At 32.9% G+C, this 26885-nt stretch overlaps 1 protein-coding gene and 1 non-coding gene across 8 annotated transcripts in view; one reads left to right on the top strand and one right to left on the bottom strand.

Annotated features, from left to right (window-relative positions):
- Positions 1 to 26885, bottom strand: part of Ubr3 (ubiquitin protein ligase E3 component n-recognin 3) — a 199132-nt gene that overhangs the window by 78095 nt on the left and 94152 nt on the right. For all 7 annotated transcript variants that reach the window (XR_010050855.1, XM_063259240.1, XM_063259242.1 and 4 more), the window contains 3 exons: positions 24706 to 25166; positions 17766 to 17854; positions 3558 to 3707 (listed from right to left, as the gene is read on the bottom strand). Coding sequence is in view for 6 of the 7 variants with exons in the window: in XM_063259240.1 (XP_063115310.1) it covers positions 3558 to 3707; positions 17766 to 17854; positions 24706 to 25166 (700 nt within the window). In the remaining variant the exon portion in view is untranslated. The remainder of the gene's footprint in view (positions 1 to 3557; positions 3708 to 17765; positions 17855 to 24705; positions 25167 to 26885) is intronic.
- On the top strand, positions 15367 to 15468 carry LOC111754195 (small nucleolar RNA U13). The gene has a single exon (XR_002788906.1). It is a non-coding gene; the product is annotated as a small nucleolar RNA U13 (small nucleolar RNA).

The following is a 26885-nucleotide window of genomic DNA, read 5'->3' as shown; positions in this document are numbered from 1 at the left end:
ATAGGTATGTTAGCTTGACTTACTTATTCCACGATGTATTCATGTATGAAAACATCATATTGTACTACATGTATGTATATATATATATATATATATATATATAGTTATTATTTACCATATAAAAAAAGAAACACATGCAAAATAAATTTGGACAACTGAGAAAAACTGAAAAATGAATATTAGATGTTATTAAACATACTGAGTATGATAATAGCACTGTGATGATGTGAAAGAATATCCTTAGCCTTCAGAGATACATACATTCTAAGATGATTTTCTTCTGTGTGTGTGTGTGCACGCGTGTGTGTGTGTGTAACTGACTGCACAAAAGAAAAAACAAACATAGCAATATGGTAACAACTGGTAAGACATTCAACATTTCTATACACATAAAAGTTCAAAATGAAAAATTGGGAAAAGAAGTACAGAGCAAAATATACCAATGAGTTTTAACAGTTTGTATGTTTCTAAGAAATCATTCATTTTATTTAGGTCACATAATTGTTAGCATAAAATCGTTCATTGTATTTTCCTCTAATTGATTTTATTTCTGTGAAGTCTATAGTAATGCCTCCAGTTTGAGTTCTGACTTTAATTATTTGCAGCTTATTTTCTTGTCAGTCTAGCTAAAGCTTTGTCATTTTTGTTTATATTTTCAAGAAACACTTTTTGGTTTCATTGATCCTCTCTATTTTGTTTATCTCAGATCTATAACCTTTAATATTTATTTCCCTCTTGGAGCCTTAAGGTGCCTCATCTTTTTCTATTTTTTTAAAGAGAAAAATAATTACTGATTTGAGATCTTTTTTTATGTAAACATTTATAGCTATCAATTTCTTTGGGTTTTGTTTTGGTAATTATGTTTTCATTTTCATTTCTGTCCAGGTATTTCTTCACTTCACCTATCATTTCATCTCTGAATCAACGATTATTTTAAGAGTACATGGGATCTCCCCTCTTTCACCCCAGCTACTTGGGAGCAGAGGCGAGAGAATAACAAGTTCAAGTCCAACATGAGTTAATCTAACAAAATCTTGTCGAAAACAATGTTAAAAATTTAAAAGGGCCCATGGATGAGGCTCCATGGTAGGGCAGGCTTACTTATCATGCACAAGGCTCTGGGTTTCATTCCCAAAACAAAACAAAACCAAATAAGCAGCTAGTAAGAGTGTGGGGGTAGGGTTGTTTATCTGCATACTCAATTGAACCTAGGCTCTTGCATATCTTAGACAAGCACTCTTACTAGTAAGCTACATCCTTTCCCCACTTCCTGCTTTTTTTTCTTTTAAGACAGGATCTCACTAAATTGCCAGACTGGCCTTGAACTTGCAATCTTTCTGTCTCAGTCTCCCAAAGTGCTGAGATTATAGGTTTGTGTTAGCATACCCATTTAGTATGCTATTCAATTTCCACATACTTGTAAATTTTCCACTTTTCTATCTATTCTTGATTTGTTTATTCCACTATGATCAGAAAAGATTCTTTGAATTATTTTCATCTTTTTAAATTGAGACTTGTTTTTGATGGTATACCTTAAAAAAATACTCTATGTGCAATTAAAAATGTATATGCTATTATTTTTTAGTGTAGTGTCCTATATGAATTTGGTAGGTGTGGGAGTTTTGTTATGTTTTGTTTGTACTGGAGTTTAAAACCAGGAATTCACTGACCTACACTCCCAGTTTCTTCTTAAATTTGGTTTTGAGACAGGGTCTCATAAAGTTGTCCAGACTAGCCTCAAATGTGATCTTCTTCTCAGTTTCCTGAGTAGCAGTAATTAAGAGGCATGAGCCATCACTTCTGATGAGAACTAATTATTTTATAGTATTGCTCAATTGTTCAGTGGTCCTTTTAGTCTATTGTCTAGCTGTTTTGTCCACTGTCTCCAAATATTACTGTAAAACTAGTTATTTCTACATTCGTTTCTGCCAATTTTTGTTCCAAACATTTGGGGACTTTGTTGTTCAATAATTTATAACTGCTATATCTTCTTGATGGATTGACTTATCAATATATAATTCCTTCTTTGTCTTTTATAATTTATAATTTTTCATCTAAAGACTATTTTATCTTGTATTAGTAGTTATGCTAGCTTTCTTTTGGTTAGTATTTACATGGAATATCTTTCCATCTTTTCTTTTTCAACCTATTTTTGTAACTTTAGACATAAAGTAAACGTCTTTAGACCACACATACTGTGATCACTTCTTTTAAATCCATTCCATCAATCTGCCTTTTACCTGGACAATTTAATGCATTACATTTCAAGTAATTACTGATGAGAAAAGATTTAATTCTACTATGTTGCTATTTGTTTTTTATATGCTCCTTTAATTCAGCCATCAGTACTTCCTTTATATTAAATTTTCTAGTATGTCATTTTAATTTCCTCTTATTTTTGTGGACTACTGGGGGGGTTGCATTTTTTTCTTATAGGATACTCTTAAGAATTACAGTGAACATCAACACTTTGTAACAATCAAGTTTGAACTAACATCTGCTTGGTTTTAATAATATACAAGGTGTGGTGGCACATGCCTGTAATCCTAGCACTCAGAAGGCTGAGGCAGCACAAGTTCAAGGTCAGCCTGAGATACATACTGGGTTTATGGTCAGCTTTGAACTGCATAGTGAGACCCTGTCTCAAAAAAAAAAAGCTAAAACTTTAAGATCAAGTGTAAGTGCGTGCATGTCATCAGGAGCCTGATGGAGGAAGATTGCCACAAGTTCAGGTCAGCCTGCGCTCTGTGTTAAGTTCAAGGCCAGCCTAGACTGCTTGGCAAAATCTTATCCAAATAACAGTAATAACAACAACAATAACAATATACAAAAACTCTACTTTTTTGCATCCTCCTTTCCTGTCACCTACCCCTTTATGTTTTTATCTGAAAGCTTTTACTTTTTAACAAACAGGAACATGGATATTTGGCTTAAAAATCTAAATATGTAATTCTTTCCACATTTCATTTCTGCATAAAAACTTCTATTGGTAAATGATTAAAACCATTAGGACTAGACTGTATGAGACCACTACTTCAAAATACTTCAGTATGGGAGAGGATAGAAATTGGTCAGAAAAATGTTTCAAATATTTAAAATCCTTTTAAAATGATAGCTTGGAAATCATATGAATCCACAGGCTGTTTAAAGAATTACTGGCCCCCACCAGTTCAAGAAATAAGAGTACAGCTGCCTAAATATATCATGTATAATCACACTATTAAAACTGACAATATCTAAAGATTTAAAATAATTAAATTACCAAGACAGCTAAACTCTACTACTGGCCACCTAGTACTGATAATATACTATCACACTTTACAAAAACAACTGTAAAACATATAACTCTGTTAAGACTTTCTTCTAATATTCATGGGCAGGAAAGTGAGATAAAAGATAAAACCAATAAAAAAAAACAATCTATGCTATTTGGGCCTAAATCAAACAATCTATATTTATAACTAGATAAGGTCGTAACTTTCATTTAATATACTTATTCATCCTTTGTATATGCTTGGTTCTAAAATATTCCCACTGAAAAATTACTTTAAGCATACCTGAGGATGCTTGTAATAGTACAACCAGCCCAGTAGGTCGGTCTTCAGAGGAAGGGCCGCTCTGTCCACATATGACACAATCATATATTGCCTCAGAAACTTGTGGTTCTGCTGTGGTGATTTCCATAGGAATGTCATTCTCAGAAGAATCTGAAGGAAAAAAGTTACAACTCTTGAAATCCCATTTAAGTAAAAATGCAAAAAAAAAAAAAAAAAACCTTCAAATAATTTTAAACTTCAGTATCAATGAAGTTATATATTAATAAAACTATAAACCTAGCAAAGTAAAATATTTTTTAAAAACTTAAAAAACACAAAACAATGTGAACAGCTGACAGAAGAAAAGATGTCAAATAATACATAGTTAAATATACTTTTGATGCATCATTTACAAGTAAAGTTGAGAGGCAAAAACATTTGGATCAATAAGAAAAATATTTTAAGTAACATTTGCAGGAAAGAAGGGGAAGGTGGTTTGTCTTAATTTTCTTTGATGCACCAAAAAGAAGAAATGTACAGTAAGATGGAAGCCTGTGGGCAAAAAATGGTAGCAGACACTGGGGGATAAAAGAAAAAAAATTTCCTTACTCCCAATTCTAGTGATCATATCTCAGAAAAAATATTATTAATATGCCTATCACATAACAGAATCATTAGATATGACCATAACATATTAATAAAGCAAAGCTATTATAAAAAATAACTAAATCCTCTAGTGATAAAATGTCATTAGCAACAAGAAATGAAATCTTGAAACCAGCAGAGTGGTGCTGTCTATAATCCCAGTACTCTGGGAGGCAGGAGGAGAAGGTTACCACATCTGAGCCCAGCCTGGGCAACAGCAACTTGGTGAGACCCTGTCTCTAAATTTAAAAAGGGCTGGGAGTATAGCTCAGTATGAAAGCCTTGCGTTCAATCTCCAGTACTGAAAGGAAAGGAAAGAAAAGAAAAGAAAAATAGAGCAGAGAGGAAAGGAGAGGAGACAAGGGAGAAGAAATAAAATACTGAGACAACATAGTTTGTAGATAAACATACTGAAAATTGTAATGATCATGATGCTGCCCATACTGACCACGAAATGAATAGAGGGAATTGATGAGACTTGGGAAGCAGAAAAGTTTTGTAAGATGTTAAAAAGATGAAGGCATATCAAAAAAATATGTAAAAATACATCTAAGAAATAGAAAAACAAAGATGTCCTTTTGAGGTTTTATCTGAATTTATACAGATAAACATCCATCTGATATAAATTAAGATATATTAAATTATATCTGATATTTATCTGAGAGGAAAGCGGGCAAGAACCTAAAATAGATCTTTGAATAATGGCGAGTATTAGTAAAACAAAAAGAAGTCAAAAAAGAGAAAAGACAAAGGATAACATACTAATAGAACTAGGGCCAAAAAGCACAGTATCTATGTAAATAAAAATCAGTGGTCAAGACGAAAAGAAGACTTTAAAAGAAGGTACAAGAGATCACTAAAATTTGACATACAATTCCTTTGGACTTCAAGGGAAAAACTCACTAGAGGATAGGGAGGATGTGGCTCTCCACTCTTAAGTTCAAAGGAGAACACAGAACTACTTAACATTAGTATAGTGAAATAACTCAGTCTAAGTACCGAAGAAATAGAATTTCACTAGCCCTATCTCACACACAAAGATAGCTTGTTTGGTTGGTTGATTTTGGGTTTTTTGTTTTAATTTTTTTTTTCTTTAAAGAGAAAAAAACCAGTAAAAGGGTACAAGTAATACAGAATTTCAAAAAAATAAACAGTAAGAAATCACTAGTTAATAGATTATACATTGTCATCTTAGAAACAGTTGTTCAAGTTACAAAATTAAAGCATACAAAGTAGACATTCAAACAGTTCTGTTCAATGATCCAACAAAAACTTAGTAATCTGGTTTTCTATCTTACACACTTAAATATACATGTAGTTATATCCTTTAGATCACTTTCTTTTCCTCTCTTTTTTACAATAACAATTACACATGTTGGGTTTTATTACTCCCACAGTTATTACTTTTTTTTTTTGAAAAGAATAAAACCAAATGTGAAAAACAAAACAGAGTCAGTCAAAACAAAAGGATGGACATAGTACATAATGTAAAAACAGAATACAAGGTAATCAACAATGGTTACCATAATGCCTCTTGCTGTCTTAAAAAGAGTTGCCTATATCATCAGGTATAATAAAATTGAACAAAACAGTACAGAACAAAACCAATAAAACCTAAACATTGGAGACCTTACAGGACTTCAAAAGAAGGTAATAGTCAAACCAGAATGGGCATCATAGTGAATCTTATTGCCTTCAAAGTAGTTGCCTACATCCTCAAACTTGATACTATCAAACTAAACAGAACAGAGTAAAAATCAGTCAAAACAAGATGGTGAGAGAAATACAGGGGTTCAAATCAAGTTAATAGGAAAACAAAAAAGTTACTATAATATATCCTGCTGGTTTTTAATTTATTTTTCCCTTAATTAAAAAAATAATTAAAAAATAAATTAATTTTTAAAAAAAGGAAAAAAAGGGGAGACTGAGATAAAAGAGGACATAACAACATAACAACACAGGTCAGAACAGAACAATTTAAGCAACATAGTGCTTCACCACAAGATAACCTTACATAATAGTAGTTACCATAGTGTCTCTTTTCTTGAAATCTTTTGAGTATAGCTTTGTATACTATAGCATCAAACATATCAAGACAGTGTGAAACCATTCAAGAGAATGAAAGTATTACAGGGTATTTAGAACCAGCTAACAGAAAACGAACAATGGTTTTTATATTATCTCTTTGCCTATAAAAAATTTTGTTTATGCTATCACATATAATAAAATCCAGTAAGATACAATATGATAAAACCAATGGAGACAGAAGAACAACAGCTTGATGGGACTTCAAAACAAGATGATATTAAATCAGCACTAGCTATTATGATGTCTTGTTTTCTAAACAGCTGTTCAGACTATCACAGACAATAAAATCAAACAGCCCAGAATAAAACCATTCCAATTAATGAGTGAAAACATTAGAAGGCTTCAACCCAATATAATGGGGAATCATGATTACCACATACTTTTATGTATTCTTATCATTTCTTACACTAGGGAAACTATTCGGTATTTATACATGTGAGTTTGATTTATTTCACTTATGAATATGGTCTCAAGCTGCGCCCATTTATTTATAAATATCTCAATGTGACACTTCTTTATAGCTGAGTAGTACTCGATTGTGTAAAAATACCACAACTTTTTTATCTATTCCTCAGTTGATGGACACTTAGGTTGTTTCCAAGATCTGGCTATTACAAATTGTGCTGCTATAAACATGGGTGTACATATATCACTGTGGTATGATGTTTTCAGTTTTTCTGGGAATATGCCTGGGATATTGTGGAATAGCTGGGTCGAATGGGACTTCCAATCCCAACTTTTTGAGGAGTCTCCAGATTGATCTCCACAATGGTTGCACCAGTCTACAGTCCCACCAACAGTGCAAAAGAGTTCTTTTTTCCCCACAGCCTCTCCAGCATTTGTTGTTGGTAGTTTTCTTGATCCTGGTCATTCTTTCAGGAATGAGATGAAATCTCAGTGTTATTTTAATTTGCATTTCTCTAATGACTAATAATGATGAACATTTTTTCATGTATTTATTTGCCATTTGTATTTCTTCATCTGAGAATTGTGTATTCATCTCAGATGCCCATTTTTGGATTGGATCTTTAAATTTTGGGGGTCTGATTTTTTTTAAGAATTCTTTATATGTTTTAGACAGAAGTCCTTTGTCTGAGGGACAGTTCACTAAGATTTTTTCCTAGTTTGGGGGTTTTCTTTTCACTATGCTGGAGATTTCTTTTGACGCGCACAAACTTTTTAATACGACGTGATCCCATTTATTTTGCTGTGTTGTGTTTTGTTTTGTTTTTGGTAAATCTTATTGAGAGGAACTTTAAAACCTCAAGGAAACTTGAATACCAAGATGTTAACAGGTTGTTGCCACCTTTCCTAGGAATCTTTAAAAGAAAGGCTTAATAATCTGAGTAATACCGTGCTAACCACATGAAAATAAAAGATAACCTCTTTTTGTGTATCTTCATAAATTTGGCCTGTTATGGAATGTTTTGTCTACCATACAGTATAAAGAAATGTACATTTGTACCGATAGTATTTTGTGCTGTAATATTCCTTGAAAGATAAAACATACATGCATTACAGCTCCATCAATGAATCATTAAAACATTTATTGCAAAAGCTGGTAATACATTTAAAAAGCTGGTTTATACAGTGTCACTTCATTTGTAATGTGCTGCTGATAAATCGGTACTACTCTAAAAATCTGCAACTTATGACAACATAAATGTAAAGATAAATACTGAATTTTATATTGTTGTATCATTTTATAATACATAATTTTCAAAGTTCATGCTTCAACTAATTTATCTTGATCTTCTTTAATCCTTTGATTTCACTGGGAAATTGGTATACCTCAAGATCATCTATTGATTAAGTGAGCTAACATTCCCCAAAAAATAGTCAACAGCACTTTCTGAATAGAGATGTTCTATATTGTTACTAAAGCAATGTTCTAAGAAGCAATGTTATACATTAAATAAGACACACTATACACGTTAGTCATACATTTCACTATATATAAACCTTACATCAATATGAAAACAGTGCTAATAGAAGTTTTAAGGACACTTAGTAGCTAGCTAACCCAAAGCATCACTTTTAGAGATGTCAAATTCTCCAACTAGAAATTTTCAAATGCTTATCACTGTAACTAAATATTTATACTTTATTAGTTAATAAACATCCCAATTTAGTGGTTAGCAAAGAGTAAATATGTAGTGATATCTCAATTTTGGAAAATTTAGGTTGGCTGTTTACTGCTACATTTTTTTATAGCAGAATAAAAACAAACTGAAAATAACATGAATGTACAAAAACAAGATATCGTTGAGTAAATTATTTCACTATGGACTATTATAAAGTGTTCTTCCCTACCCCCAAACAAAGAAAAAGAAGGAAAAGAAGTTTAGAATAAAAAAATGGTCCTCAACCTGGGTTGGCTGCAAAATAAAATCAACTGAGATTTTCAAAAGATTCCTAAGCCTGAGTCCCACTTCCAGAAATTTTTCTTTATCAAGTGTATAATAAAATTCAGACATAAATAATAAAGGAGTTACAATGATCCTAATTTAAAACCAAAGTTAAGAACCACTGGATCAGAACTACTAGAGAAGACATGGAAGTAGTACTAAGCCTGAGGGCAAAGAAGGGTGATCTCATTTGGTAAAGCAATCAATAACCCATCCACCCTCCAATAAAAAGGAAGGAAAAGAGAGAGGGAGAGCTTATATACAATATTAACAATTACATTAATATATATAAAAGTACAAGAGCATATAAACCAGGTTGTAATAACAAGTTACAATAAAAGAAAATACAAATTAGGAATATTTATGTTAATCTCAGGTGCTACATTGCAAGCATGTGCATGATGTGTCCATAATAAATGTCTATATAAAATGAAATCTGAGATAAAATAAGAGATCTTTATGTACCTTTTTCTTTGATTTTTTTTTATGATGCATAGTTTAGTGTTTAAAAAGCAATCAATTCCACAACGTTTATATAGTTCATTTTATTTAAGGAAAGATACTGTACAAACAAAATGCATTTATGTGGTGTTATGGCTTGTGTCTAGACCCGTCCCCAGCTCTACAAAGTCACATGCAATCACAGGTGGAGCTTTTGCAGAGGTAGATGGATCTAGAATGTGGGAGGCTGGGATTCAGGAGGTATGATTATTAAATTAGTCCACTGATTGGTTTGACATTCACCTTAAGCTGGGTAGCATAGACAGAATATAAAAGGGGCAGAAGAACCTGCTATTGTTGCTTGTTGGTTGCTACTACACACCTGCTACATTGTGCCTGCCCTGCTTTGCCATGGACTGTATCTCCTCTGCAATGCCCCATGTCATGCCTCCCCACCTTACAGCCAGCTGATTGTAAATGGAAACCTCTATAAACTGTGAGCTAAGTAAATCTTTCCTCCTTTAATGGTGTTGGGTATTTTGTTTCAGCAATGAGAAAAGTAACTAAGACATGGTTTATCCCAAAGAAGTCAGATTAAAAGAGAAAATTGGAAAATATTATCTTTGTCATCGTATAATTTTGTACAATCTTATTTACTGTGTTAAACATATAATTTTTTCAATGTTTTGGTTTGATATCAATGTGTACTTTATATATGGAGCAAGTAACCAAAACATTTAAACTTTTATTTATAGGTTTTAGTTTTTAGAAAACACCGTATAACAGATAACTAACTTAAAAACAAGAGGCATAACAATGCCATTCCTCAAAAATCAAACAGATCTATATTAGAAACAACCAATGTACAATGTATTTTTATCCACAAAATCCAATTTCAGAGAAAAGGAATTCAAGTAATTCCTGTTTATTGGCGAGAACAAGAATTTCACAATTTATCATGGCAAAATTCAGCGTCACGTGAAAACATTTCAAAACATAATGTTTTTACAGCATAGTTGCAATAGTCATAGGTACACAAAAGTATTTCAATGCCACAAATAGTCAACCCTACCTCAAAGTCCAGTTATGACCAATCCCAAGGAAGTGGGAGAATCTAATATAGTGTGGAGTCATATCCAAAAGTGTCCCAAAACACAAAAAGATGTTTCAGGGAACAAGAATCAATTAAATATGCAAAGATTATTCTTTCTCATGATAATACATGCTAATTAAAATCAAATCAAGATACCACTTCTTTTCACCTACCTAATTAGCAAAAAAGTAAGTTTGATAACATACTCTAATGACACAAATGTAGAGAAACTGACATACTGCTGGTAAGAATGTAAAATAGTACAATCTTTATGGAGAGAATGTGATTAATAAAAATTACATGTGCATTTACCCTATGGCCCTATGGCCAGCAATCCCATTTCTAGAAACCTACCCTAACAGATATATTTTAAAATATTTTTAAGATATATGTATAAGGATATTCATTATACTACTACTGAAATAGCAAAACAGTAAAAGTAACCCACAAGTCTATTAAACAAAAACTGAAAGATCTATGAATATCCACAAAATGAAATATTACACAAGAAAAAGAAATGACAAATATCTGTATACACTGCAGGGGGCGATATCCAGGATATAAGATCAAGATAAAATAGATACACATATATATCTATATGTATAGATACAAAATATGACACATTTTGGGATATACATTATCAAATATTTCTTATATACACAGCATATACATTTGCTTATTTTTAAAAATAAACAGCAAATCAAACTATATTAAATAAATATGCCCCTCCACAAATATCAATAATAAAAGTTAACAAAATCTTAGTCTATTCAGCTCTCAAATGAACTGCCCAACTTTTCAAATGAAATCTCAAAATATTAGTACTGTGGATAGATGCTTTTTCAAACCACTCCATTCTGCTAACAGAAGGTCTCAATTTTCATTTCAGGAAATTCCTTCTGTACTACTATTTGCAATTCACATGATTGCCTGAGGCTGAACCTATAATCAGGTTAGATAAATAGAGCTGTATCAAGGATTTTTGCTGTAGCTATTAGAAAAGCAGTATTCCTTTCACTTTTCTCATTTTTGTTTGTAAGCAATACTGGGGATTGAACACAAGGCCCAGCACAAGCTATGCAAGTATTCTACCACAGAGCTACATTCCCAGCCCCACTCTATTTAATAAACATCCAAACACACTAAATATCCCTTCTATCTTGTTTCTAAATCAGTCAACCAACTAATCTCCAGATATAGTAATTCTTACTGTACAAATGTTCTCATAGTTAACCATAACTACCATCACCAATTTCCTTAAATATGAAGATATAGTAAAGAGCAGATAAAATTTGTTGGTTAATAGACCCAGCTCTTCATTCCTACTATATAACTTTAAATTACTTAATCTCTCTGCATCTAAACATCTGTAAAATATCACCTATCTCATGGGTGTGCAGGACACACATAGCACAGTGCACAATGTGGTTAGCATACTGTTGGATGAGCAGTTAATATACCTCACCATCATCAACATCATTATCATCACCACCCCCAAAAGCCTTACTCTTAGACCTAGACCAAAAATATAGGAAACATTTTGCACATTCAATGCTTATAATAATTAAAATTAGAAAAAAACTGAAGTACAAATACAGGAGTAAATTAAATGATTAAATTGTAAATTAAAATAATAACAGTAATATGCAATGCTTATATAATACCTATTAGGTGTCAAAAATTCTCTTCTAAACAATTTAAATGTATTAATACATTTAAGTCTTCTCAACGACCCTATAAGGTAGTTTAAAAATCCCTTATTAATTTATGTGAGACCACTAAAGCAGGAAACAGTTAATTACTCCAGTCACTGATGGATCTGAGATATGAACTCAAACAGTAATGCTCCAGAGTCCATGTTCATAAGCATTATTGCACTATTCTGGCTTCCCAGTGAAATACAGTCATTAATAGTTATAAGAAGCTTTCAATTACAGCTTGGACGATTCCAAATTAAAATGTTGGGTAAAAAGGCATAATGTATCATTGTACTATACAATATAATCAGTAACACACATGCCCTTTGAATGGTGGGATTAGTGATAAAATTTTTCCTTTTTGCTTTTCTGCACTATATAATTTTCACAATTAACATATAGCATATTTAAAACCAAAATTCCCCCAAAAATTCTTACTCTATATCAAGCATCTGAATTCTCACTCAATTTTGTTTCATTTCAGCCATATTTATCTAACAAACTTTAATGGATAAAGGTTATAATCTAACATACTGACTCCTTATACCTAGATAATTAGTAAAACTTGTAGAGGACACTGATCAGTACAGAAGTATGGAAAGAAATGTAGAAATGAGCTTCTTTGAATAGAAACTACAAAAAGACATTAAAAAATAGATAAGTAAGAATACTAAGTGGAAATCTGTCGCATTCAGAAAGGTTATTGTATTTAAATTATATATTTCAATTAGAGGATTGCAAAATACTGTGTGACATAAATCTGAAATAATCTTTATGCTATGTTACTACACAAAGAATTTTTACATACAAAGATATAGACAAAATAAGAAAGAAGTAATCATATATTATTTGCATTTCAGCTATGAAATAAGGCAGAAAGACAAAAAGGAATTTGACAAGTGAAGCAGAGGATTAGGCCAAGAATAAACGGTATCAGTAGGGAATATGTCAGGTGCAGGGCCTGCTTCATGTGTTAATAATATAATGCAAAATGCCACACGTGAGAAAAGAAAACAGTCACCAGAGGCAAATCAAAGTGTGATTTTATAAGTTCTATCTCAGGTAGCATCTGAAAACTGGGATGTCAGCCGGTTTGTTTGGAATCAGATATCTTTATAAAAGGATTGAGCTATGAATAAAGAGAATCTAGAATCAGCATGGTCCAGAGTACTACTGATGTGGCTGTGACCAACACAAAGAAATCAAGTGCTCACGAATCTTTGTGGCCTCACTTGTCTCCACTGAGGCATGCAAGAATCAGGTCTGTAAGGAAGTACAGCTCATTATCCTATGGCTTCTGAGAACTGCTTCTGTAAGCCATCATGTCTGCCTGAAACTTCAATTTTCTTCCTGTACCCTGGCTACTGCCAAAAAAGGTCAAACCTTCCACACAGTAGTAAGATTTAGGAAAAGGACCTTGAAGAAACGTAACATTTACATCTATGATACTGAATGGACTCTAAGCATTGTTTATCAGCTTTGGTAACCAGTATCTACCACTCTCTGTTTTCACCTACCAAAACTCACTTTTCATTTAACCCTAAAAACTGAAGCAATCCAAAACACTCCTCCTAAACTTCCCACATCCCTACACCCAATAGAACTTACCTCTACCCCCTTCCACTTTTTCCTCCTCCCTTCTATCTCCTCAGCAGGATGAAGTACCTTTCCCCTACAGAGGACACCATACAATCTCCTCTGGGTACTTTGCATAATCAATTTCTCAAAAACTCATTTTTGTTTTATCTCACTTAGAGGCAGAAGGCAGAAGATAAAAACAATTTCTAAAAGTATTAACTAGGCTCTTTTTCTTAGTTCTTGAAATCGTGAACAAACCGAAAGGAATAAAACAACTATGTCAAACTAGACAAATCACCTCCAATAAAAAGACTAAGAGACTTCAGGACATATACTCCTTAGTAAAGTGCATTAGAAAAACAAAACAATCTGCTAATGATTTTAATAATTTCACTGTTTAACATAGTACAAGTCTGGTATCTTAAAACTATTTTCTTTATTTTGTAGGAAAAGTAATTTTCTTAGGTATAATGTACTGTATTTGTGTAGGAAAAATTTTAATCCTAGGACATGAATGCTTAAGTATTTACAAGTAAAACACCTGCAATTTACTTCATTTACTAGAGAGAGAGAGAGAATGAGAATAACAGAATACAGAAAAATGTTTATGAGGTGATGGTTCTATCAGTATACAGTTGTTCACAATACTTTGCTTTTAGGTTCTATATGTGTAAAATTTTTCATAACAAAAAAATTGCAAGTTAAAATTGTTTTAGTTTGGTAAAAAAGCATTTTTGCATACGTATATACTTACAAAATATACAAAAATACAGCTTAGCTTAGAAATGTGGTAGTAAAACAATAATATTATTCACTTTGTTGTTATTGTTATTCATGTTTTTGAAGTTTCTACAACGCAAATTTAATGCTTTTATTATAGAAAATTTAACCTTATACCTACAGCAATACATCTTACTGAGTGTACATTAGTCTTCAACATATGATCATTTGACTTACAATATTTCAACTTTACAACTATGCAAAATCAGTGCACATTCAACAGGAACTATACTTCAAATTCTAAATTTTGATCTTTTCCTGGGGCAGCAAAAAAAGTACGATATTCTCACAGTACTAGACAGTAGCAGAGAGCTATAGTTCCCACTCACCCAAGTGATCATGGGAGTAAAACGAATGCTCCACAGTGGACTATATTACTAAGCTATGATCTTCAGTATGTTAGATGTACCAGAGATAGATAGATAGATACGTAGATAGTGTCTTTTTGAGACAGAGTCTCACTATGCTGGCCTTGAACTCACTTTGTAGCTCAGGCTGGTCTTGAACGTCCAACAATCCTCCTTCCTCAGCCTCCCAAGTGCTTTGGGGATTACAGGCATGTACCACCATGCCTAGCTATAAGATAAATTTTCAACTTAACAATATTTGCAATAGATTTATTGTAAGTAACCCCACTGTAAGTTACCAAATAGTTATGCCTAATTCAAGAACACAGGCTGAACATGCTTTGTCCCTCATTCATTCTTTAAAAAAAAAAACTACTGAAATTAAAATAGAGAACTACATTAATAATACAGGAAAAGAATGAAGTGCTGGGAAAAGTTTCACCAATAAAGAAGAGATATCAATAAAATTTCTGAAAGATTGGTGGAGAGGAAGACATGCTTTCAGTATGAAAGAAAGCCATAAAAGGTGCGACTACCTAAATGCTATAAGAAAGTTACAGAAAAGGAAAAGTTTATGTATCCATTACAAAGTCAACTCAATGTCAACTCAGAATCAATCAGTGAAACAGAAGGCAGCAGCCACTGCTGTAATTATTTGAAGTATTGATACATACTTCACTACTTGGCACCCTTCCTTTAATCCCTGACTGATCAGAGCACCCAAGTGGCTTGACATTGAAATTTCTTTTCCAAATCCTCAGGTTCATAAGCGTGATGATTGGGTGTTCATGCTTTATGCATGACATGTGCCTCCTTTCAACCTTGTTACGACTTCGGCACATTACCCATCTGGCGTGAAAAAAAAAAAAAAAAAAAAAGAAATATGTTTTCCAAAGAAACTAAACAAGCTGGGATTCTGACAGGAGTGTTAGCATTTCGGGCTCAAACACAGAGACGTCAGCTATCCTCCCACAACGAAGTGAAATCTGAGAGTTGACTTGCCTCTCCCTTCTATACAAGGATCATCAGGCAAATGAGGAAAACTAACAACACAACCTCTGTGAATTTAAAAAGCAATTCAGAGAGCTAAAGAATAAATTTACAGAGAAAAACAAAAACTACCCCAAATACATTAAGATTTTCTTTAAAAAACTTCTATACACAAAGAACAAGATACTAAAAAAAAAGAAAATCTCAGGGTATATAAAATAAAAAGAACAATTAAAAGAGATAAATGACATAAAAATTTTAGAGATCCATTTGGGAAATTTATCATCCAACTTAGAATTCCTAAAAAGACAATGTAAGGAAAAACACATTGGATGGGGAGGGGAAGAGAAGGGAGAGGGTGGGAGAGGATAGGAGGGGTCAAGAGAGGATAAGAGATGCAGGATCTCAAGGAAATGGCCACACAGTACGCCTAGAAAGCAAATGGACTTCACTGTGAAAGTATTTCTTGAAAAGAACAGGATGATTATTTGAGCAGAAAAATAAAGACGTAAAAAGATATTACCACAATTTTTAAAATTAAAAAGGGTAGTTGAAAGTTTAGAGAAAACAAAGGTACTTGGTCCAAACATAAATAAATACAAATTTCTATGAGTTTTGACCAGGCATGGTGGGGCACCTCTATAGTCTCAGCACTTAGGAGGCTGAGGCAAGAGGATCATCACACGAGTTCGAGGCCAGGCTGGGCTAGACCATGAGTCCAAGGCATAAATGTATTCTTTAACGCTGTACTCAACAACCATAACAAAATAATACTAATACAAATATTCTCCATTGTGTTACAGTCAATCTTTGAAAGGAAGACACAATTACAACTGTAAAACAAAATGTCAATTTTTGACATTTTGACAATTTAAATAGTAAATAAATAAATTTTGACAATTTAAATAGTAAGTAAATAGCTGGTAAAAGGAAGAGATAAGGAAAAGAAAAAACAAAAGGAAAGGTAGAAGTGCTTATTAGTTCATTTTATATGAAAGTTTATAAAGATTCTGAGTACTATATATATTTATTATAAACATATGAAATAGGTAAAAACAAAAACAATTACCAGTTTGCAAGAGCATACACACAAAAAAGGAGATAGGAAAAGATAAACTAGTGTCAGTGAACTAAACGCTTGTTTTTCCTATATCAGCGTATGTTGCCAAAGGGAACACAACCTCTTGTTTTTCATGTTGAGAAAATCAACTGATACTAAATCCCACAAAGAAAAATATTAAAACATGTACTGAACATAGGTTTCACTGTTAATCATTTAGAAGACAAGAGACTAAATCTGGACTGATCCTTTCTCCATTCCTCTTTTGGGCATTTGTTAAATGTGCTTATATGCACAAAAAGGTATGAAAAAAATATGCATGCTTGCACATGTGTACATGTGTGAGTGCATGTGTGTGTGAGTGCGTACCTGGAAGTGTGTGTGTGTTCATGAGTGTATATGTGCGTACTAAATGCATGGCTTTTGCTTTTGCTCCCTTTTCCCCAGCAGTTTGTCTGGGAGGAGAATGGAGAAAGGGCAGGAAGGAAGGGAAAAAGGGACAGAGAAGGAAGAGAAAGAAGGGAGGGACAGAGAGCGGAAAAAAAGGAAGGATGAAGGAAATAGTCATAGAAGGGAGTATCCTAGTTAACTCCAGACTGAGACTACAATTTAGTCTTTTCCTTCAGTGTTTGTAAAAGGTTATATCTCAAACATACAAGAACATAGCATTCCTGTTCATTATAACACTGCTAAGGCTAATTAAAATGGAATAAAAAGTGTACTTGAATTTTAGAAATACTAATGGAGTAGGCAGAAAGAGGAGATACTAAAAGTATTTGAAAGCTGTTATGAAGATCTTAAGAGTAATTACATGGGAAAAAAATCAAATTAAATAAGCAAATACATACTGAGGGACCTCACAAATCTAAGAGATAGTTAACTAGAAAAGAACAGAGAGAGTTTACTATAATGCTACACCAGGAAAATCTTTCCAACAACTGAATGGACTGTCTATAATGAAGACCTGGTCCCCCATCACTCTGTTGTTTAAGTAGAAACTAGAAAACATCTGTCTGTAATGTTTACGAATGGTGGAAGATTTGACTGGATCATCCCTTATATAATAACTATGAGAGTTCTAAACTAAAAAATTTTGACTTACCAACATCCATTGCAGTTTCCATAAAGCTTTTCTGTCGTGAAGCAAATTCTGCAAGTAATTTCTGCTGCCTCTCTCTAGCCTTCTGTCGCCTAGATTAAACAGAAATAAAGTTGTAAGTACCAAACATGCTTAAAACTATTCTGTTGTCTTTGAGGGAGATAGATAGATAGATAGATAGATAGATAGATAGATGAAAATTCCATCATACAGTGGAAAATAACCTATTTTCTAGATCATGTATTAAATTTCATGTAAGACATACTGTTTTTTAAGGTTCTAATGCTTTAAAAAGCATTAGATGCTTCAATCTCACTGACTCAATAAATAAAAAGTAAAAGACAAGATGTAAACTAAAATCTGATACAATAAAGTAGACAAAGTTTAGATTTTTAACAACTGGTTTTTTAATATATGTCCAATGCCAACAAGAACCAGAGTCTGTTTTTTAGCAAGGGACTAACAATTTAATCCTAGACAGTAAATTGGTTGCCATAAAAAGCCAAGATGTCTAGATTTAAACAAAATTTAAATGATTAATTATATTTACTGTTACCCTAAGAACAGGTCTCTTGAGGCCAGGGCCATAGCTCAGTGCCCTAAGCTTGATTCCCAGTAACCAAAAAAAAAAGAACAGGTCCCTTCCAATAGGGAAAGGTAGAAGCCAAAAACTTCCTAGTTTCTACTAAGAGATACTTCAACTTTCGTTTATTTGGAGGTAAAAGGGTGTGAGTTTTAAACACAACAAAGAATAAAACCATATTCCAAATATAAGTATAAATATTCCCTTGTGTTAACTGATTGTTTCTACTACTTGTGCCTTATCTATTTCTTACCTATTTCGTACTAATATTTTAATTTAAAATTGGTTCCAAAAAAAACCTCAATACCAATTCAACAAGGCCCAAAACATAAGGAAATACAAGTAAACTAATAAAGAAAAGAGACAGGCTTCCCAGATTATGTGGTCAATACTAGTGAGCATGCAACTTAGGCCTGATAAGAGGTTAAAATAGTGATGATAAAAAGAGGGAAATGAAAAAAAGGTTTAAAAGGCAAATTATAAGTAAACTCATCAAGAGTTGAACAAAAAGGAACTGATTATAGCCCAAGATACAAAGGGCATGATAACATAGTAAGTACTAGAACAGTTTCTTTTAATGACTATTTGTTGTGTCTGTATATTATGAAAGCCAAATTATTTTGTTAAAGTGAGATTCTATGTAGGTATTTTAAGAAAAGCTGAAAGTATTTTTATTAATCAGGAAGAACTCAAAGACAGCACAGTTTTTGGAAAAATGAAATACTAACTAATTCTTTTTATTATTTGCATATCTGCTCTCATCAAATTAGTGCAGTAATAAAGTGAAGTATTACGGTCTACCTCACCACAAGAAGTTACGCATCTCTGCCAATAATGGTCAAAAGATTTTTAATAATCTAACATTTATTTTATAGATAATTTAGGACCCACAGAAGAAAACCTGCCTTATTATAACTAAATTCTAACATTGCTTTTGAGCCCAAATATTATTCAAGTGAATTATTTACCTTCTTCATCAAAGTTAATTCTGAATGACACTGATTATTTCAGAAAAAAATAAATCTACCCCTCCCTTTTCTTCCCTTCCTAAACATAAAAAGTGACTACCACTGCATGGTACAGAATATCAGAATTCAGCAGTCTGGCATAAAGAAGGAACTCAGGTGGGGAAAGATTGCAAGAAACTGTCTGCATACAAGGAAATGATAAAAATTTATATATGTAGAAGGAATAGGGATTGTGAGTTATAAACATGGAAAGAAGGAAAACAAAAATGACTCAAATGGTATCATATTGAAATTACAAGTAACAGAATAAACTAAGAATCTTCAAAATACACAAACAGACATGAAAATAAATGTTTCCCTCTCTCAATCTAATGCAATAAGAGACATACAGAGTCACAGGCTCACTTGTCCCCAGCTCTGCCCACTAAGCCTGAAAACAGCTATTCTCCTTAGAATAAACACAATGGTCCCTGGCTTCTAAATACTGTTTCTACTAGGGGTCACCAAGACTCTTTAGAGAAATAGCTAACTTCAACTATGAGATGAGCCTGGAAGATTTAATTGTCCTAGAAAATAAGAACATGCTCAAAGAATTAAGGGCATGGAGCAAAAGGACACAAAGACCAGCTTGAAGGAACTCAAAGTGTAACCTAGGAAATCTAGAGTAATTTGAATAATGAGCACATCTGATTATAACCCACTAGATCAAATAGGAACCCATGAGTTTGTACAGTAAAAATAAGTGAATATATTGAAAAGAGGTAAGAAATGGAACATTATTGTATGTCAAAGTATGTCTCAACAAATTACCTATTAATCACAAAAGAGGGAAACAGTAACTTAACCTTGGAAAAGTATGGCAGACACCCTCTTAATTAAGTGATCAAATTTAGCCACCAATAATGAAACAAAATTATGTGACACCTGGTCAGATGCAATGAAAAGAAAACACTCCATTAACATTCCTGCCAAAAATGCATCACTGGAAGCAAAACAGGTAAGTCTGACTTGAAGGACATTCTGTAATGCTGCTGCTACTATACAGTAATCACCAGCAGTGCCAAGTTACAAAAATAAAAACTGAAGAAATTGTTCATTTAGTGCAGGAGACAAAAAGACAATTAAATGCAATGATTGCTTAAGAACTAGACTGAACAAGCATTTAAAACTGAACTCTGAAGATTTAATCATAATCAAATACAGTATTAATTTCTTTTTTTTTTTCTTTTGTTGAGATTGTCAAGGTTCATCTCAACTTTTAGGCTCAAATGATCTTCCTGCCTCCCAGTAACTTTGACTACAGTCACATGCTACCACATCTGCCTTAATTTTCTAATTTTGATAGCAGCGATGAGGTTATGAAGGAAAAGGTTCTTACTTTTAGGAAATACATACTAAACTACTCCAAAGTAAAATAGGAGCACCACACCAGCAAATTACTCTAAAATGTTTCAGGAAGTTCCTTGCATTGTCCTCAAAACATTTGTTAGTTTAAGATTGCTTTGAAATAAAAGGCTTATGAAAATTAAGTCCAGTCCCAAGTACTTTCAAATATTTACTACTGAGGAAGAAATTAAAGCAAACTAAAAAATGCCTAGATACTCAAACAATTCTAACAGACCTCCAAAACTGCTACAAAGAACATCAGCATCTTGATAGAATATATGTTTAGTCTCCTATATCAGTACTTTGTCAATTTATAAGGTCTTTCATGCTTCCTTAATTAACGCCATCCTACGTTCACCTTTAAACACATACATTAACATTTATAATAAAAATGTTCATAGACAGTATTTCAAATATAAACATAAAAAATAAGAAAACTTCAAGTTTAATTGCTTGACAGTAGAATCAACATACACTCTTAATATCAGTTTTCTATGTAACCAAAAATGGAATGGAATGTCATTGTTGGGAATTTTTTTAATTTAGGCCACTAACACAAGACATAAACAAATTCTAGTAGATTCTGCACATTTCAGAAATTTTTCACTATTATCCTGGAAATAACATTGAAGCTACATATTGCTACAACCAGCAAAGGTTTCCAGTTTGTAACATTTTTCTATTAAGTTAATTTATCACAACAGGGATACCAGATTTACCTATAGTGGTAATACTCGGAAATGGATCATCATTAAGTGTTTACCAACTGTTCTGCTTTATTATGAAACAATCTAGCATAGAGAATGCATAAGTGAAAACCACATCTCAATTCCTGACTAATACAGAATTAGTTTCAAGTGTTTGTCAATATCATAACTGTTTAAAATTTTTGCAATATTATCTATCACAAGAATGTTCAGGCCTTTATTTTTTAAAAGGCACTATGATAATAATTAGAAGGAAACACCACTAATTTAGAAAAGGTTAACAAAAATTAAAATCTTATCTTGTCTTCAATCTTTTACTCTTGTCAGATCATTAATTCTAGGTGGTTAATTACCTTGTTTTCAATATTTTACTTTTGTTAGATTATTAATTCTAGGTGGTTACTAAATTAAAAGTAGTAAGTTGCCATCTAAATTACAGGTTATTTCTTTATAACTTGTATGTATAAAGTACAATGCTACCAGACTGGACTAAAAGTGATTGTACATCTTTAATATGAAGTTTCTGTAACAAACTTTTTTTTATCACACCAAAGTAGAAGCACTGTCACTAGATATGTAACTAAAATTGCTCTTGATATTGTTACCAAAGGTTGACCTCCTAACCAGCAAATCAAATGGGACAACAGATCTTAACTGGACTCTTAAGATACTGAACTATCTTAATATTTCTTCTGCCTGAACTCTCTCCCTCTTGAGCCTTCTCTAATACCACTCATTCCAGTTTTCTCCTATTCATTCCGTCACTCCTTCAGTCTACTTTGTGGGTACCCCTTCCCACAGCCATTCCTGCTAGTTTTCCTCAAGTGCTACAGTCAGTCTTTTTATCTACTCACTATGCACACTCTCCCATATACAAGGCTTCGCCAATAACCTCAATGAAAAAAAAAATCTGTAGCTCTAAGAATTCCCCCCTAATCACAAACACTCCAATTAGATATCTTTACTTAGATGTCGTCCTAAAACTCACTGGTGGTCAGAGCCGAGCTTATCAATGTATTGCAAAACCTTAGCCCTCTCCTAAAACTCCTTATCTTGGTAAATAGAACAGCATCCAAATGGAACTGTAGGAACAATTTATGACTTCTCCCTCAGCTCCCATATCAATTTTTTTTTTTTTTTGTCTTTTTCCTTTTTATTGGTACCGGGGATGGAACTCATGACTGCCTCTTTGCAAGGCAGGCGCTTATGCCGCTGAGCTAAATCCCCAGCCCCCTCCCATATCATAATGATCATCAAGTCTGACAACCTATACCTGCTAAATATCTCATATACACCTCCTCTTTTCCTTATTATCTTAGTCCTGTTACCATACCTGCCCACCTAGATTCTTATATTGCCTGGTCTCCCAATTGCCACTTACCCCAATCTAATCCATCTGCATGTGATTCTACTGTATATTAATCCCCTTCTTAAAATCATTTGATGGATTCTCTGTAACCATCTCTTTTACATTAAATGCCAGTTCTAGGATATCTGATTACTTTTTCTCCCTTATGACCTACTACTCCTAGTAATACCCTGTGCACCAAACATAGTATTACACTAGCAACTACCTGTTTATTCTATCTCCTCACTAAAATAGAAATTCCTCAAGGTCAGGAAGTCCAGCACTAGACACAGCTTTATATTCTACATCCAGAAAAGAGCCTAGTTAATGCTCAATAAAGGGGGATGGTAGTTGTTAGTATAAAATCCATGTTAAGGGCTAAGGATTTAGCTCAGTGGCATAAGCACCTGCCTTGCAAGCAGGCGGTCGTGAGTTCGATCCCTGGTACCGATAAATAGTTAAAAAAAAAAAATGTTCTAAAAGTCCATGTTAGGTATCTCCTGATGACTCAACCCGTAACTACCTATATTTAGTTTTTAAAGTAACTAAAAAGATAAAATTACACCAGAAAATATCTAAAGTACACTTCAGACTATCAAATGATATCTTTTTCATACTGCTCACAACAGCACAGACAACAATCTGTCGACAACAATTTTTACCAGCACAAAGACAAGACTTAAATAAAAAAAGTCTAAGGTTCTTAAAATAATAACTGAGATAATCCTTTCCAACTCTATAAAGGGAAGTATATACCTTAACCATATAATTGTTGCTTGCATAGACAAATTTGTTTTAGAGACATTAAATCAATAGAATGTTACTTTTAATCTCAGAGAAGTGAGCAATGACAATCTTGAATTCCATCTAAAGAAAAGATTTTTAATGTCTTGATCTTTTAGCTTTCTGTGCATTCACTGGAAAACACTCCCAACCCATGCTCACTCTTGCCCTCTCAAGTGCTCTCTCATTCACGTGCACTCACTGTCTCTGCCTCTGCCTCTGTCTGTCACACACACACACACACACACACACCCATACATACACACCCCTTCCTACTCACTCAGGATTCATGCTGTCATGTTTATGACAGCAGGTTAGACAATAAAGACAAAATCATCAGGATACAGCTGGTGACCGCACACAGTAACACAACTCTAATATAAACTTTAGCAAACAACATGTACTAGGAACCACACCATGTTCCTAGCCTATAACCCACAAATCCTACTTATTAAAAAATGACATTTCAAGAAAAAGAATTAAAGAGAGGAATCATAAATATTACGATTTAACAACAATCTAAAAGTCCAAAAGCTAGAGGTATAATTTAGAACACCTTTTTAGATAATTAACAATTATATATTTGTAAAGATTGAAGGCCCAAAAGGAATTAAAATAATTGGATTTCTTTTGAGAAATATTTGAAATACTTTTTCTACTCTCACGTAAAATTGAATACATGGTTTTTGAAAACAGCAAGAGAAATATTAGATCCCTATAGCAATAACAATGGTAGCAATTTTTCTAAAAAAGCCAACAAATTTAAAGTAATAATTTAATTTTGAGGTCAGGAACTCTCATCATCTTATCCCCATGGAACTCAGCACGCTATGTGTGTAAGTGCTGACCATTTCAGTTCCATTTGTTCTTACAAACTAATCAGCTATGACTATAATCAAAAAGTAGAAAATTTGTCAATCTTTAACTGTACCATACGTACTTAAAACATTAAAAGCAGAAATCACATTTCACCTGGGCATGGTGGCTCACACCTGTAATCCCAGCACTTGGGAAGCTGATGCAGAAGGATCGTTGCAAGTTTGAGACCAGCCTAGATCACAAAGTGAGCTCAAGGCCAGCCTGAACTGCATAGTAAGACTCTGTCAAGAGTCTCAAAAAGACAAGATAAAATTTTTTAAAAAGCAGAAAAAGAAGAAAAAGAAACTACCTTTCTTCTTTGTCCAGAGTTTTCTTCTCTGCTGCAGTGATTTTTTTGGGCGGAACAGGCGGAGTCACTTTTCTACATATCTCTTCAATGATGCGTTTGTTCATTCTGCTTTGCAATGCAGCTTTTAGTAAAATTCTTTCTACTGCAGTTATACCATCTCCATGACTATATTTAGGAATTTCTGGTTGAATTAAAACTTCGATGTCATCAAGCCACGGAGGATAGTAAGAGTTTTGTTTCCCTGAGAGTTTGTGGTGAAGTTTAATAAGCAAAGACAATATACTTTCTTTAATTTCCAAAATGGCTGTTGTTAACTGGGGAGGTGAACCAGGAGCAGACCATTTATTTGAAGTTTTAGGACGAACCACCTGATTTGCTTCACTGGTACTGCGATTGATGATCTCCTGAAATTTCTTTCTGCGCTCTGCTACTAAGCTGAAAACTTGAGCTGTCCCAGAATTCTACCAGTACAAATGAGAAAGAAATCAAAAGAAGTTACTCAGCATGAGTTCTAAGAATATGTTACTACATTCATTTCCAAATGCAATGCTCAAAGTGTCATCCAAATGGCTCTTAAAGTCTATCCCTTCATCTCTCTCTCAAACAGATTTTTTTTTTTTTTTTTTTTTTTTTTTTTCTGTACTAGGGATCAAACTCATGACCTCATGCTTGCCAGGCAGGCCTTTGTGCCATTGAACTAAACCCTCATCCCCTTATTCCTTTTGATCTGGAAACAACGAGAAGAAAGATTATCAAATAATATTACTTTCTAAACCTCCTGAGCGTGTCTACAAAGAAAAATAAATAAAACTTAAGCAGTATCTATAGTCATGCTGAAGAGAAATCATAAACTAAATTTCTCCAGTTTAAAGAAAGAAATGCTCTTCTATTCACCATTCATAAGGAAAACCAAATATACTCTTCATTAATTTCAGAAAGATTGTTTCCAGTTAAGAAAATTATGTTAATTTTTTAATTTCCTAAGTTAATGAATCTGAGCTAGTAATTAATTTTACTAAGGAACTTCAGAAGTTTGAAAATTACTTCTTACAAATAAAGTTATTACATTGACATATAAGGATGAAATATCAAATTGATTTCACATTTGAGTATCATTGTGATTTGTTATTTGAATAGATTTTTAACTGTTTTTCTCAATAATTTATCTTCTAAGCAGTCTTCTTTGATAAAGCAGTCAAATTGCATTAGAAGTCTCCGAAATCATCTTTTAATTAAGATATGAGACAGTTTAATGGATTTCATTAGTTTTTAAAGGAGGCACAGAAAGAATACCTTAAGTTAGAATGTTAGAATGTGCATTGTTTTTTAACATCCAAGCTTTAAAAAAAAAGCATTCTACCTTCAATATAGGCAAAGCCTGACTCTTAAGAGGTTCCAATATTTAAATTTAAACCCCTTATGATGTTTACAGAAAAAGCATGTTAAAAACAAAGTTTTTACAAATAGACACTATGAAAAATGTCTGATTCAATACTCATAAAAAAGCTAGTTTATAGAAACCAAGACCGCTTAAGTTTACTGAGTTGGCATGTCATTTCAAATTTTTTATTTCTGCTTTAATTAAGTTACATGCAATGAGCACTGTTTTACAAAATAAGTCCAAATACACAACATTAAGAATTTAACATTTTGTAGGCTTATCTTATCAAAATAAATTAATTTCCATGGAAGCAAAAAAACTTTTAAATGGACATGCTGCTAGCAATTAAATTTATTTTTTTTAACAAATAGTAGAGTCATTTCTAACATGTTAGTAATTGAAACAAAGTTAAATGTAAATAGGTCTAAGTGTGCTACTGTAACTGGTACAAAATACTTGTAACATTAGTAAACAAAATATACTATTAACTACTCAGTATTATTTTTAAGAGTAATAATAATACAAGTCTTTTAAATGAAGACTAAATAGCTTTAGTAAAATAAAACACATGTAAATTAAAGAAACTTTAAGGGCAGCAGGGTGCTAAAGATAGACCCCTGGGCCTCATATATGCTAGGCAATTACTGTACCAAGCCTCGTATCTGGCCCAATTTTTTTTTAATTTGGCCATATTAATCAAACACACACACACACACACACACACACACACACAAATACTTCAGTGTGGTTTTTTTTTTTTCTTTCTCATTTCCAGTTAAAGCCATGTTGCTAGTTAATG

The sequence above is a fragment of the Cavia porcellus genome, unplaced genomic scaffold, assembly GCF_034190915.1.
Source record: "Cavia porcellus strain 051 isolate PalLab524CR breed Dunkin Hartley unplaced genomic scaffold, mCavPor4.1 scaffold_12, whole genome shotgun sequence".
In the NCBI taxonomy this organism is placed as follows: Eukaryota; Metazoa; Chordata; class Mammalia; order Rodentia; family Caviidae; genus Cavia; species Cavia porcellus.
This window is presented reverse-complemented; position numbering and strand designations above follow the sequence as displayed.